Source organism: Chiloscyllium plagiosum, unplaced genomic scaffold (genome assembly GCF_037043375.1).
Source record: "Chiloscyllium plagiosum isolate Xiang-an unplaced genomic scaffold, Cpla_swu_hap1 HiC_scaffold_19, whole genome shotgun sequence".
In the NCBI taxonomy this organism is placed as follows: domain Eukaryota; kingdom Metazoa; phylum Chordata; class Chondrichthyes; order Orectolobiformes; family Hemiscylliidae; genus Chiloscyllium; species Chiloscyllium plagiosum.
Window position 1 is genome coordinate 63,694,678 of NW_028270157.1, and position 14,780 is coordinate 63,709,457.

Here is a 14,780-nt window from a genome sequence, read left to right on the forward strand (position 1 = left end):
AAGATGAGTTCAACTAGTGACAAAGTATTCAAGGAAGTCTCTATAGACTTTTATCTGCTTTCAAGTTGCCATTTTTACCCTTGGAAATTTGTCAAGGTTGGGAGAAAGAAAAACCAGTCAAAACCCATGAGCATCCCTTCCCTCTTTTTCATACTGTTGATCCTTTGGAACTGCGATGACTGACCCAAAAACACAAAGAGAGGGGGAAAGCAATAATGCTTTTAAAAAATATTACTGAAGTGATGCCCCACGTGGTTCAATAGCCACCTCTGGGCTAGTTAATGTGAACTTGGGATTTTTCATAATTACTATAGTTTAGGGGCTCTGCCAACACAGCCTGGCACGGAGTGTCCAGCTTAGTGTACCGCTGAGTGCCCAGTGGTAAAAGATTAGACTGGATTTCACTTGATAGCTTTGAACCCCAACCGGAGCAGGCGATATAGAAAAGGAACAAAAACACAAGTTGCTGGAAAAGCTCAGCAGGTCTGGCAGCGTCTGTGAAGAGAAATCAGAGTTAATGTTTCGGGTCCCTTCCTCAGTTAGAAAAAGGGACACTGTCTCTTTAAAGTGCTGGATCCAACAGATCAAATAGCACTCGAATGTGTCAGGCTGCATCAACATGACACTTTTACTGGATGCCAAATTTTAAATGTAGCAATGGTAGGGCGGTCAGGCCGACCTGCAGATTTATTCAAAGTGCTGCCATTCACTACAGGGTGGAAGCTCTTGTGTAAAACTGTCATGTTGGTTCAGCGAGGGATGAATGAAGTATTGATGAAATATAATATTGAGCACCAGGCCCAGTACAGATCCTGTTGAGTTATGCCTTTGGTGCGGGAGAGAATGTATCTGACAAGGCCCTCAATACCAAGAAGTGTCAGGACCATAACTGAGCCAGACAAAGCTACCAAATGAATCCTAAGACTGGATAAATACAAAAACAGGCTGTTTCCTCTACCTACAGCAAGACGACAAACACTGGGTTGAGGAGACCCACTTCATAGCTGTCAAAGCAAACTATTCTGTTTCTGATGAGTAAAGCTACGTAGTTGGTTGTAACTGCAGAACGTGCTCTCTGATTAAGCAACTAGAGTTAGGCACGTTTAGCAGCAGCCAGTTGTCCCAGCAGGCAGCATTCACTTGACTTGACAAATACATGCCCTCTGCACACAGACGTGCAATAGTCCTTCAGCATGGCATTTCCAATGTTGACTACTGAAGTCGGCCATTCAGCCCACAAGCCTCTTCTGTCACTCAAACAGGTAGTGTCTGATGTCTATCAGTACTCCAAGGACCTGCCTTCATTCCATATCCTTGAATATCATCACATCCTTCAAAAACAAAATCCCATCTACTTCAGTTTTGAAAATTTCAACTGATCCCCCTGACACCCACATCCTTTTCTTTTTGGGGTGATGGGAATAATATCAGATTTCCACTCCCCCTGACAAGCCCTTTAAGAACTGAGCTCTTAGATTTCCTGATTTTGCCTCTGAGGGAGAAATCGGCCTCACCAGCGGAATTTGTGAAGTCTTCGTGTTCAATGATGGACAGTTAAGCACGGGCACTGACAGGGAAGACTTGGGCCCTACTTTAAAATGAGGCTTTGACAAGGTCAATATCGAGATAATCCTCAACTTCCTCCGAAGGGTAATGTCGCTGATGCACTGAAGTTAGAACAGCGTTCAAGCTCTGACAGTGTCGGCACAAACTACGGAGAGACCCTGCCCAGGGATTCATTCAGTCAGCCCCACGGCCCACCCCACAACCAGCCCGGGTCGGTCGCTCAGGAGGGAGGGAGGCCCGAGCCGACTGCTCTTCCACTCGCTGCCTCACCTGGTGGACGGGTTTCAAACCGCTCGTCCTTACTCCGCAACTGGCCCGCTTGGTTCTCGGCAATAACTCGCACTCTGTAAACTGTTGCTGGCAACAAGCCCTTTAGCACAAAGGAGTTCTGCGAGGCATTGATTTGCATTTTGTCCAGAGGCTCTTTACCTGAAAAGCGTACGGAGACAAAGAACTGACATAATCGTGGCCAGAGCGGAATTATTGTTACATTGACATCTCTCTTTTGCTGCAACAATGCTGAATGTGTGTGAGAGAGAGAGGGGGTGGGTGCCAGAGGATGTGTGGGATGTGGATGTGCGTGTGTGCGCACGCATGGGGGGGGGGGGGGGGGGGAGAGAGTGTGTGTGTGTGTGTGAGTGCGCATACTCATGGGTGTGCATGCTTGGGTGGGGTGTGCGCGTGTGGGGGATATGTGTGGGGATGTGTACGTGGGGTGGGTATGTGCTTGGGGGAGACATACGCTTGGGTGGGGTGTGTGTACTCTTGGGGGTGTGTGTGTGTGTGGGGGGGATTTGTGTGGAGGGTGTGCGCGTATGGGGGTGTGTGCGTGGGGTGGGTGTGTGTGGAAGGGGTGTGCGCGTGTGGTGGGGATGTGGAGTATCTGTGCGTGGAGGGTGAGTGTGCACATGGAGGGTGTGTGTGCGTGCATTTGTGAAGATGCACTCAGAATGAATGGACCCTTGGAGTACTGAAATACAAGTTTGAAAGTCCATTATTCAAGCAAGCGGCTAGATTGTTAAGAATTCATTCACCACACCCCTGTTGCCACCTCCATAAACTCAATTCAATTTGGATCACCCATCAGGTTGGCCATTCTCAAAAGGTTGGTGTGCCAATCATTATGCTACATTTTTACTTTGCCAAGTTTCTTTACTTTCTAGTTTTCCACCTCTGGGATTGATGACTCTCACTGACCGCAGGAAGGCAGCTCTTACTCACACAAGAGTGGCTGCTCAACTACGGGCAGCATCATTGCCAGGCTCAAACTTGCACTAGGCCGTGGGATGATCAGGAAGCAATGAGTGGCTGGTGGGCAACTCAATGGACCGAAGGGCTTGGTTTCCATCGCTGTGACTCAAAACTCTCACTGGTGGGCCAGCTGAGATGAGTCAAAGCAGCATTGTCAGGGACATCAATGTCGAGGTCTGACTTGATTCCTTTACCCAGTGTTATCGGGAGCGCTTCCAGAAGAGGTGTTCCCAGTTCAACCAGATAGCAGGTTAGCACAGAAACGTGAGATTGGAAGATTATCCAGAGCAGGTTACTTCTTACTTGTACGTGTAGTACTCAAAGGGAGAAGTGAAACAGTGAAAATACAGGCGCAACTAATTCCTGCTCAGAAAATCACTCCTTACTGTGAAAAAAGAGGCATGAATCGATTGGGACCTCAGACTTTACTGACTGTACTTTGTTGAACTTCTCAAATGGGGAATACTCAAAATTATTGAAAAAATTCTCTAATTTGCTCCAGTGCAGAAAAGGGGATTTTATAAGGAACACTCAGACCTGCTTAATATTGAAATTTTTTTCTGTATGTGGGGGTAGACGGAAAGCTCCATGTCTAAGCATTTAGGATTCAAGTATTGGTGGCTATTTCAGGTCCTACTCAAAGATCAACATCTATCTCCTCCCATGTCCATGTGACTGTTCTCCTCAATGTGGGTATCTCTCTCTCTCTGAGAATGTTTCATTTCCCTGTCTCTAGTCCTCCCTATTCACATGGCGTTCCATGTACAGCTTTGACAGAAAATTGTGCACGATCCACAAACGTGTAAAAATCTCAAAGGGAATAAATCACAGGATATGGAATTGTTTCAAGTCAGAGTCTTTGCTTGCTGAAAGGAGGTAATAACAACACTGAAGAAAAGCTGATCCATAATCCTCCCCTCCCCTCCCCTCTTTGTATAATTCAGTCCATCCAGTTGTGGTATTCTCTCTCAGTTCCTGTAATCTTGGGAGAGGGAAAGGGTGTGGGGATTATTCATGGCCAAATGGTATTTAGCTCCAAATCAAAAATGGCAATTGCGAACCAACTATCTTTACGATTTTCACTTTGTTCTATCCTGTATGTTAATAAACTGCAAGATTGAATAGAAGCTTGCGTCAGAAGTTAACAATGGAAAAACGAGGCCTGACATTTTCTATTTTTAACCCAATTGCAAAGTGTCAGAGGATGGTTTTCTTCTGGAACTGCACAGTAAAGTCATAGGGCTGTCCCTTCAGTCCAACATATCCATGCTAACCAGATATCCTAAATCAATCTAGTCCCATGTGTCAGCAATTGTCCTATATCCTTCCAAACCCTTCTTATTCACGTACTCATCCAGATGCCTTTTAATTGCCCTTCGGACTGATGAGAAGAATGAGCCAGGATTGCTGCACTGGATTCTGAAATGACTGCTTCCTGTTAACTACTTGAGAGGTCCATTATGTAAGTTATCAGCTTTGCTTGCATCAGGTCAAAATTTGTTTTGAATCAGTCTGTACCGTCCCGTCTCACTTTATCCTAAAGTAGTGTTCCAAATCTGTGTGCTGTTAAATGTCATATTGGGGTTTACAATATGATGGGGGCAAACAAAGTTATTAATGGTCAGTATTTGGGCCCAAACTAACAATGGGAAATTGACTCAAGTCCTTTCATAATTTCCAAATTGTGAAACAGAATAGCAGGGGTGAATAGGAGAGTGTAACTTGGATGGAAGAAATGTGTTTCTTGGTCTAAAAAGGAGCATTTGCTTAACAGGAATTTATGATGTGCACAGCTCAGTAGCAGGAATGAACAGAATGGGTCAAGATGAATGATGTTTTACATTCTAGTTAACAGAGACAGATCGCTTTACTGATGTTCAGCACACGGTCACTGAACAGACGAAGCAGCTAGCACGCTAACAAAGAACACTGAGTAGTTGTGTCATCTCAAACAGCCAAAGTGCCAGTAAAGTGCTTGCAAATCCAGAATAATAAAGCTCCAAAGACCCCAGCGTGCTGCTCAGATTTAGATCAATTCCAATGTCGCAGTGACTGGATGGGCCATCAGTTACTGAAATACATTGAATTTTAACCAGGTTACAAAAATAGTTTAAAGTGCCTGTCGGCTGTGTAACAGCATATTGCATGGAGCATGTTGCTATCTTGCTCTGTGCTCTCCAGCATTGGGATCGCACAATGTCTAGCCATTGGTGATAACAAAAGAGAAAATGCTGGGAATACCCAGCAAGTCTGGCAGCATGTGAGGAAAGAGAAACTGAGTTCACATTTTGGGTCAACTTGGCTCCTTCGCTATTGACATTGCTGTGATATCGTCTGCAGCCTATTGTCAAGGTGGATAACCAGACCAGATGAATGCCAGGCTCTGATTAAATTGAAGCAGCTGAAAATAGGCTTAGACCCCTAACTAGAAGCTACTCTATATCTGCTGGTGTCTCACGCTATATATAGGAATGCTGCAAAATGTAATGCACAGAGCAGGCAAAGTGCACAGGAGCATACCAGTCATAAACACTCAAGAGGAGGGCAGTTGTGAGCAATAACAATAGAGGGAAAATGGAATGCTGCAGATAGTGGAACTGAACTTGGTGTACAAGCTTAGAAGTAATAGGCACAGTCTAACTGGCTGAATCGACAAGTTGACTAAATGATGTACCAAGTGACAAAACTAGATGATCAACATTGTCTGAAGTGGGTGTGAAGTGGAGGGATGGCAGAGGTAGAAGGAATGACGTCATGGAAAGATCAAATAAACCTCTTGGGCTTGTTTCCTAAGCTGTAGTTAAATGTACACCATTTCCCTGGAGGGAAGCTTATTTTGTAAATATTATTTCTTATTTGAAAGTTCAGTGCAGGCATTCCAATAATATCAAATACTCCTCGCTGCCTCTTGTATGTAAAAGTTGTTATTGTATATTGTTAGAGAAAGGGCTGATTGAGCAAAGTGCTTGCATTGAACTGGTACGAGAAGTTGCCAAATGACTTAATCAAGTTTTCTCCAAAGCTACTGCTCCTCACGAACTTGTTTTTAAACACATCTTTCTTCTGAGGATTGTGTGTTTGTCAGCAATCTCTCCAGTCTGAAAACTCTTGAGCAGGCCATGAACAAACTTCATTTATTCATTTATTGTGTCCGGGGAAGTGTTTTTTTTCCAAAAAGGAGCTGGAGCTATCACTTGATAACAAATGTAAAGGAAATGTTTATATGTTTTTGGCGAGGGGGAATTATTTTGCACTTTCAGTTGCCCTGACAAAGGTGGTGATGCAGGGGCTGCTTCTTAAACCAATGGAGTCTGAGAAATTCCAGTGAAAGACATGTCCAGTCACAGTCAAAGGGAGTTCATTGTCAGCCATCTTGGAAAATGACTGAAGCATGATCGAAGTGATGTATCGATGGGCTGGTTAAGAATGGCAGACCTTTTGCCCCAAAAGAGGTTATGAACCACCTGAGTTTTCAAATAACAAATACTCCAATCAGTCAGATTGGCAAACTTTGTGAAGGAGCACTTATCCTTTATCCTCACTTGGATATAAGGCAATTTCTGGTGACATAAACCATTGGCAGAATAATCCATGCACGAACTCTGACTGAATAATCACACGGTTTAGAACCATGTCCTTCAACATCGCTTGGTCCCTTCAGTGGCCCGTGGTACAGCAGATCTGTGTTGAAGAAATGCCTGGACAATTCACAGGTTCTGCAAAATGCTTTCAAAACTTGGCGTTCAATCTTTAAATTGCAAGGAGAATGCAAAGTTCTCTAGACATTTCCAAACACTGTTGCTGGTGCACCACGTGATAGTCGTTACAAAAGCCATTCACACTATAACGATAGGGTCTGTGAAATGTAGCTTCTAGTTACCACCATCAGATCAATAGGTGGAATATAACTGTGGTGTTGTAAATCAATACAGCACTTCTCTAACAAGTTGTGGATGTCTCCACAGATCAAAACTGCCCTGCAATCCTCAAGGTGCTATTCCCTTAATCCTGGCTGAAAGTCCTGCTGTAGCAATTGTATTTTTAGGAAGATAAAGCAAAGTCCAAGTCTGATTGGTTTGTAACGATGGGACCAGGAGCTCAGGACTAGTGTTCATCAGGATAAGTAAGGAGACTGCTGGCGTTTTTTTCTTACTGGCACCGAGTGACTGATTTCTGAGATGACACAACAACCAAACAAAAATGTTACCAAGTGTTCGACAGCATACACTGGTATCTGCTGGAATAAAACACACTGAATCCAACGAATCGCGCTCTTACTGTCAGCTATCTCATATTCAACATAAAAGTGCATATCCGTTCGGCCAAACTCCCAACTGATATTTGCATGGGTTGCGGCTGAGGTAATGTTCGTAATTACTGGGCGAAGTACCATGACTAAGTAAGCAACAGGAGAGAGACAGTCACATGAAAAAGTACAATCCCAGGTACATTATACATGCAAAATAATAAGAACAATGCATTGTAAGGGATTCAATTACTTCTTCTGTCGGTCACTGGCTTCAATTTCATTAGCCTTGAAGCTAAGTTGTAGAGTGACTGGTATCTGAAGACTCAATGAGTTCCCATAAGCTTCTCTCCTCCACTATTTTAATAGATGCTTGAGCCAAATTCAGCAGAGTTAAAACAGTGGAGAAAGGAATACCGCGCAAACACAATAAAACACCCTATTACAGAACTGCAAGGCTTCTGTGCACTGTCTTTTCGATCCTGAGAGAACTGAAAGCCTGCAACTTATTTGGTACATGACAGTTGTGGCACAAATTCTGAGCCTTTTACATTAACTTACAGTTGACCCTGAGTTTGTGTTCAGCTGCATACAGGACAGAATCTGCTTCTAATCACTCTCCATGTTTGCATGTGTGGTCTTGTAAAGTGAGGGTAATATAATTCTGCCTCATTGTATACTGATCCCAGCTCAGATACTGAAGATGGTGAGACTTCCAACAATGTTTAGAAATAAGGTGAACTATGTGCCAATATTTTTGCTCCCATTTTGCACACTCCCATTCTGTGGCCTAAGTGAATGCTGGGGCACTGCAAGAGAGCACAGGGAGAGCTTGGTGAGCAGAGATTCTGCTGAATTGAAGCATCAGTGTCATATTAGAATTGAGCTCTGCTTCCTCCCCGGTAGTTGGGTAGATTGACAGTGACAGGAAATCATGGAGACAACCTCTGGCAGTCACACCTGTAGGACAGAGCGGAGACTGAGGGCTGGGGAAGTGACTGAGATCAAGAGACTCGGGGTCTGGGCTTGCTAATGGTGGCTGGAGTTAGCAGTGTTGGTGATGGCAGGGAATGGAGTATTCAGAAAAAGGGGACCACAGTGCTGCATCAAGAGACTGGGAGGCAGTTGGTGTAAAGGTACACCCAATCCACTATGTGGGCCGCTTGAAAACCACAACCCTTCGAGAGCTGATAGCTCCAGTTTCCCTTTCCCTGAGGTAGCAACATTTCAAACAGGCTCTAGATTAACTCCCTGACAAGCCAGGGTCACACCTCTCCCACACTGGTCACAAAGGTGCCAAGAAACCCATCACTCTGAAACAAAATGCCAATGATTGCAGCTTGGGTATGTCTGCTCAACTTCATTAGGGTTCAACTTGGCCTCCCTGCTGCCCATCAAATGTATGGTGGTTGGATGAGAGTGTGAGCGGGGAGTGAAGGACGAGGCTGTATTGATAGGGGCGATGTCATTCTTCGTAAATTTGTTGGCACTTTTCTTTTCAGAGACGGTATCAGAGCAGTGCACTGCCAACCATTGCCTGTGCCCCATGACTTCATATTAAATGCACCCATTTTCATACGCCCGGTTTTAATTTATAGAGTCATGCAGCACGGAAACAGACCCTTTGGTCCAACTTGTTCACGCTGACCAGACATCCTAGTCTGACCTAGTCCCACTTATTTAGCATGTCAACACCATAACCATCCTTTTACACACCCAGTCTCAGCCAATTCTGAGGGCACACTCTCTTCAACCACCTGACCCAATTCCGATTCAATCAAATTTATACCACAGAGAAAGACTCCTCTTCCCACTGTTTAGTTTATTGAACCTTATTAGCACAGCCTTCCTCCCTCATGTCTTTAACTAGCTTCCATCAAGTGTATCTATCCCATTCACCTAAACTCCTCCATTTGCTCCTCCACATTTTCATCACAATTAAGCAAAGCTGCTTCTCTTTATTCAATTTTTTAATGGCTAATCTGCTAATCTGCTTTCACAGCTACCTCGAGACATGATGAGGAAAGGCAATTACACAGGCCAGTTCTGAAATGTACTGCCTTAAAACTTTATTGGGGCAATTTCTAAAAGGAACTGGATAAATAGTTGAAGGAATGCATTTACAGGCCTCGAGAGAAAGGCTGAGAGGCCTCCAGGGCCACCACAAGATAAGGTTAAGTCAGAAACTTGCTGTGACTTTCTCATTGAAAAATAATGGTCACGATAAATTCAAGATCAGAAAACCCAGAACAAATCTGTCCTGCCTTTTTCTTTGATCAAAACACACTTGGACTTTAGCTATTTCCTTTTAGCTTTGTTGTTAATTTTATCCTCTGCTTCACCTGATAGGACATAATTCTGGCCGCCATTAATGCTTGGGTTACTGTAAAGAGTGAAGAGTAGTAACTGTGTCAGGATCGTGTTCCAGCCCATGCTTGGGCTGTACTGAAAGATTTCAGCAGATAAATCAACACTAACCCATCTTCTGGGAATAAATACTGAAGAGGATTCTTAATTTTCTAAGTGGAATGATAATAGTACTTTGACACACTGGATTTCCACTCTTACTCTCTCCATTTTCCACTGAATACTATGATCATGCAACTTCATTAAAGTCACTATATAATTCTGTAAGCTTCCACATGGAAGAAATTTCTATCATATCATAGCACCCCCATCTCTAGCTACTCTAAATCCCATTTCTCTTTACTATTTTCCTTCTTTTCATTGATCCTTAAAATGTGGTGAAAATCTAGCTCTGGCAGTGCAAGCATACTCTAATATGTCTGTATGATAAGTCACATAGTAATCTCAAGTCTTAGCCACTTTGTTACTGTGCCACTCTCAAACAGATATAATTTGTCACCCTTTCGCTACTTCAACATCCTAAACACTCAGAGTGACGTATTTAGAAGAGCTCAAGTGTGCAAGGAGGCCTGGTGTGAAGTTTATTGAAGTATACTTATTTGGAGTTAGCACAAGGGATGGAACAGTTTGGGTTAAGTAGATTAAATGGAGAGTCACAGTGCCATGTTATGGATGGTTTATGGCGAGGTAGAATGTGGCAGAGAGAACGGTGAGATTAGATCCCATAATTAATCCATTTGAATTGGCTTCATTCAACGCAGACACTCAAATCAAATCTCCTCATTCTTAACATTAATCCCCACAAATAATCAATTTACAGACAACATGACATTGGTATGCTTGGTGATGCAAATAAGCGTTTTTAAGTTATATTCACAATAAAAGTAATAACGTCGCATTCACAAGAGAGCCAATACCCTTCATTTTTTCATCAACAGGGATTATTAAATCTGTTTTCAAAAATGGAGATGTTGCAGATATTCCTGGAGCAGCAGAGAAAGGAAGAGAGAGAACAGGTGAGACAGAAGGAAGATGCAGTCAAACGCAGTTAACATCATCATTTGGAAATTAAAAGAGAGAAAGATAGTAGATATAGGAGACACGTGGAACATGACGTTTTGCATCATCAGCGAGTCATGCTAACTTTCACTCCACAATCCTTCATATACTTAGGGTTGCCAACTCTGCTAGGATATGTTCCGGGATGCTTTGTCATACAGATTCCCATTGCCAAACTCCCTGCCTCGTCAAACTCCTGACAGACCAAAAGAAAACGCCCCATGAATTTTGCCAAGCTTGCTTGTGGAAGTGTCCAGGAAATTAATCATGCACTTCCGGGGAGCTCCAGGGCAATCCTAGAGGGTTGGCAACCCCACGGCTCATCAGCCTGAAGTGTTGTGTCTTAGTGCAAAGGTACTGAGAAGGATCTGAAAAGAATATCCAGACAACTTCGTACAGTGTCACCCAGAGCAACATCCCATCCTCTCAGCCAGAGAGAGGGAGAGTCTGAAGCGCAGAAGGGTGGAATGGAATCTCACCTTGAAAAAGCAAATCTATCAATTGAACGATCAAGTCAAACCAAAAGCAAATCTACTGTTAGAAACCAAACCTGTTAAAATCTATCACACAAAACTGAAACTTCATGCACGCTCAAGGATTAAGGCATTTGCTGTTAATCTACAAAGTATGGTTAACAATACGCTGCACAAATGTGGCAGATTGCAGTGCTATTGATCAACAGCTGCCTGCACTTCCAAATCAGTGCACATAATGCAATCTATGAAATTACCGTTCTTTGCAGATTCTTCTGGTTATAGCCATATATAGAGGCACACTGTAAATACCGAGAGCTCAAGAGCTGTCAGCTCCACTATCCCCACCAGAGCACCCCAAACTATTGCCACTCAAAGGCCAAATGCATGGCAAGCAACCCCAAACTCAGAAAACCATGCAGGTTACCTTTGCCTGCCCCTGGTGCGGTTTGGTGAATCACTGTTAATTGTGAAAGAGAAAGAAAGAGAGAGAGAGAGAGAAATGGAGGGGAGAAAGGAACATTGAAAAGAAAACACAGATACTGTATAATTAAGAGCACACTGGGAATATGTTGGAAACATACAGAGAGAAGGACAAACGTTAAAACACAATTACACCATTTACAAATTCAGCACATTTTCTTGTGTAAAGAGAGCCGGGGGACTTGCATTGACACAATGAAGAAACAATATGATCAGGGCAGAAATTCATCATGGGTCACGGTGTACAATCAAATTGAGAGACATCTAGTCTCTTATCCAGTTCCATTCATTTCAAATGGGCTAAACTGAGCATACAATGGGTCCGCATACCGCCAAACCCAAGATAAACTTGGTAGCCTGACGTTCTTTCACTTTAATGGGAGCTGTAGCAAAAGGTACCTGCCTGCTCCTGTCTCCCACTGGAATTTCAGGGATAGGGTAGGAAGCTGTTTCCACTCATCTCAATAGTAATAGATGCAACTAGGACCTAGCAATGAGTGCAATCACTTGGTGCTTCGCTGCCAACGTGTGACATAGTACCAAGATTCCAAGCAGAATTCCAGCACTCCGTCCGCTTGGCTCCTAACACTTGCTGGCTACCCATCAGGCAACATAATGGGACTATGACAGACTGGAAAGACTATAGGATTAAGGGCAGCATCCGAGGACAGGCAAAATCGACGTTTCGGGCAAAAGCCCTTCATCAGGAATAAAGGCAGAGAGCCTGAAGCATGGAAGCTTCAGGCTCTCTGCCTTTATTCCTGATGAAGGGCTTTTGCCCGAAACGTCGATTTTGCCTGTCCTCGGATGCTGCCTGAATTGCTGTGCTCTTCCAGCACCACTAATCCAGAATCTGGTTTCCAGCATCTGCAGTCATTGTTTTTACCTATAGGATTAAGGGTCAGGAATCAATCAATCCACTGGGTAACCTGAAAAGTTGCAAAATATGCCACTGTCGTCTTTTACTTCAGTTTTGTTTCATGAATGAATGAATGCTGGGTGTAGTCCAGACCTCCGGAGTAAAGTCTCGTACTTCTGTCAACAATTCTCACAATTTTGGATTCACATACAAACTATCACCATCCTCTCGGCCTGCTGGATCAACACTGGCCTCTATGTGGCAGCATACATCAGCAAATGCTTGATGCAATTTACTGTGAATCACCAAAAACCACTCAAATCTTTCAAAAGATGGAGGAGTTCAACAGGTGAAACCAACCAGTGGAAACACGCCACATTTCTGTTCAGTGTTGGTGCATGTGAAAACCGATTGGCTGAATAAAGCTCAACATCGTCTGGCAAAAAAAAAACACACGCACTTTTTCTCAAAGACTAAACCTAATATAAATTCACACAGGGATGGATGGGCAGCTTATAAGTCTGGTGAGCAGTCAATGAATACAGGGAGAAAGCAAGGACTGCAGATACTGGAGATTAGCATCGAAGGTCTGGTGCTGGGAAAGCACAGCAAGTCAGGCAGCATCCGAGGAGCAAGATGGTCGCGTTTTGGACAAAAGCCCTTCATCAGGAATATGTCAATGAACTCAATCTGCTCATTCCCCGAATTTCCAGGTTCCACATGAAACACAAATTCTCAAAACTTGTGACGATGTTTTGCTGTTTTAAAAGTGCTGGTGAATCCAACTCTTTTCCTCCTCAAAATCTCCTGCAGAGCTTGCTTTATTCCCTTCTACAGGCAACACATTTTTGAAAAATTCAGCCACAGGATGTGCGTTTCATGGGCGAGGTCAGCGCTTACTGCCCATTCTCAGAGAAGATGGTGGCGAAATCCCTTCATGAACTGCTGCAGCCCACGTGCTGGAAGGACACTGTCAGTTCTGTTAGGGAGGGAGCTCCGGGAATTTGACTTGCAGTGGCAGTGAAGGAACAGCAATATATTCCCAACCCTGGATGCAATGTGGCCTGGAAGGGAATTTACAAACTGTGATGCCCCTAGTGATTCTGCTCTTGCCCTTCGAGGTCACAGGTGTGGAGGGAGCTACTGCAGTGCATCCTGCAGATGGAACACACTGCTACCACAGGGCATCAATGGCAAAGGTTGAAGGTAACGGATAGTGTACCCATGACTTGGTTGGCAGTAGCTGAGGGATGACGAGAGGCTTTGCTACCTGTGCCTGTATCTCAGACAGTATGCAGCACAGTCTCACGATTGCAGGTTGGAATCACAGTTACCACCCCTGTGCATTTCCCCAGTCACCAGGAGTATTTCAGAGTTTCTTTCACCCTGGCCATTTGCTCCCTTCCCTCCTGGGGAAGTGGTTTAGTTCGGGAACAAATGAAAAGCATTGCCATCTAAACCTCTCCCTCTGCCACCCTCCAAGTGTGGCCCTGACATTATGTCCTTTCTTAGGAACTGCTGGGAAGATTTGCAAGTTCTTTGACGACTTCCCTAGTGATTTCCTGTGGATCTGGATAAAACGCCAGCAGTGGAATAAACATGAGACTGCTCCACACTAACATGACATCAGGTGCAATCAAGACTGGCCTCTCAGGACTGATCCAAAGCTCCTGCCCTTGTCATCCTTGCAAGTGCAGCTTTGGGGGGGGGGGGTGGGGGGTGGTGGTGGTGGTGGGGGGGGGGGGGGGGGGGGGGGAGAGGTGGTGAGGGTGGAATTACTGGATTATGAAAACCTTGTGCATTTCTTTTCCTTCCCATTGACCCAGTAAGTCTTTGCTGTACAGAGTGGAGCTGGAAAAAGCACAGCAGGACAAGCAGCATCAGAGAAGAAGGGGAGTTGACGTTTCAGTTGGAACTTTTCCTGCTGCTCTATATATCTTATGCTTCCAACAAGACCGGACCTTTATCCCTGAACCTGTACGAGACCAAGACATCATCTTTGATATATATATAGATGAAAAAAAAATCAGAGAATTTGGACAAACAGTATCATCTGAAACATTTTGAAAAAGTAATGTTAAAGAATGACACTGGCAGCAGAGAGAGAACTAGTTCCAACAATCTCTAGCTGCAGCTGTACCTTCATCCAGGACTGTAATGGCCTCTTCGGTTAACTTGCTGCCTGCTCCCACGCTGGTAAAGGCGTTGAGATAGAACTTGTAGCGAGTGCTGAAGTTCAGATTTCTCAGAGTCCAACTGGTTTCATTCTCTGCAGGGATTGTGATTTCCACCAGAGGGCCGAGTTCATGCGTACTGTTAACTGAAAAGGAACAAGCAAATAGGTTTCTGTACTAGAAGCAAGTGATTCCATTGTCATGATACGCACCAGGGACAGTTTGATGACTACACACTGTCATTTAGCCAGCAATTAATGCTTTACAGTATTCCAAATGCACACAGCCTTGCACATCAATTT

At 44.1% G+C, this 14,780-nt stretch overlaps 1 protein-coding gene across 26 annotated transcripts in view; it reads right to left on the minus strand.

Annotated features, from left to right (window-relative positions):
* nrcama (neuronal cell adhesion molecule a) overlaps positions 1–14,780 on the minus strand; it is a 419,288-nt gene that overhangs the window by 26,816 nt on the left and 377,692 nt on the right. For 14 of the 26 annotated variants that reach the window (XM_087997474.1, XM_087997473.1, XM_087997476.1 and 11 more), the window contains 5 exons: positions 14,445–14,624; positions 11,390–11,422; positions 10,348–10,413; positions 7,096–7,212; positions 1,837–1,995 (listed from right to left, as the gene is read on the minus strand). In XM_087997474.1, the coding sequence (XP_087853600.1) occupies positions 1,837–1,995; positions 7,096–7,212; positions 10,348–10,413; positions 11,390–11,422; positions 14,445–14,624 (555 nt within the window). The remainder of the gene's footprint in view (positions 1–1,836; positions 1,996–7,095; positions 7,213–10,347; positions 10,414–11,389; positions 11,423–14,444; positions 14,625–14,780) is intronic. The other 12 variants (XM_043709036.2, XM_087997483.1, XM_043709032.2 and 9 more) reach the window with 6 other exon arrangements.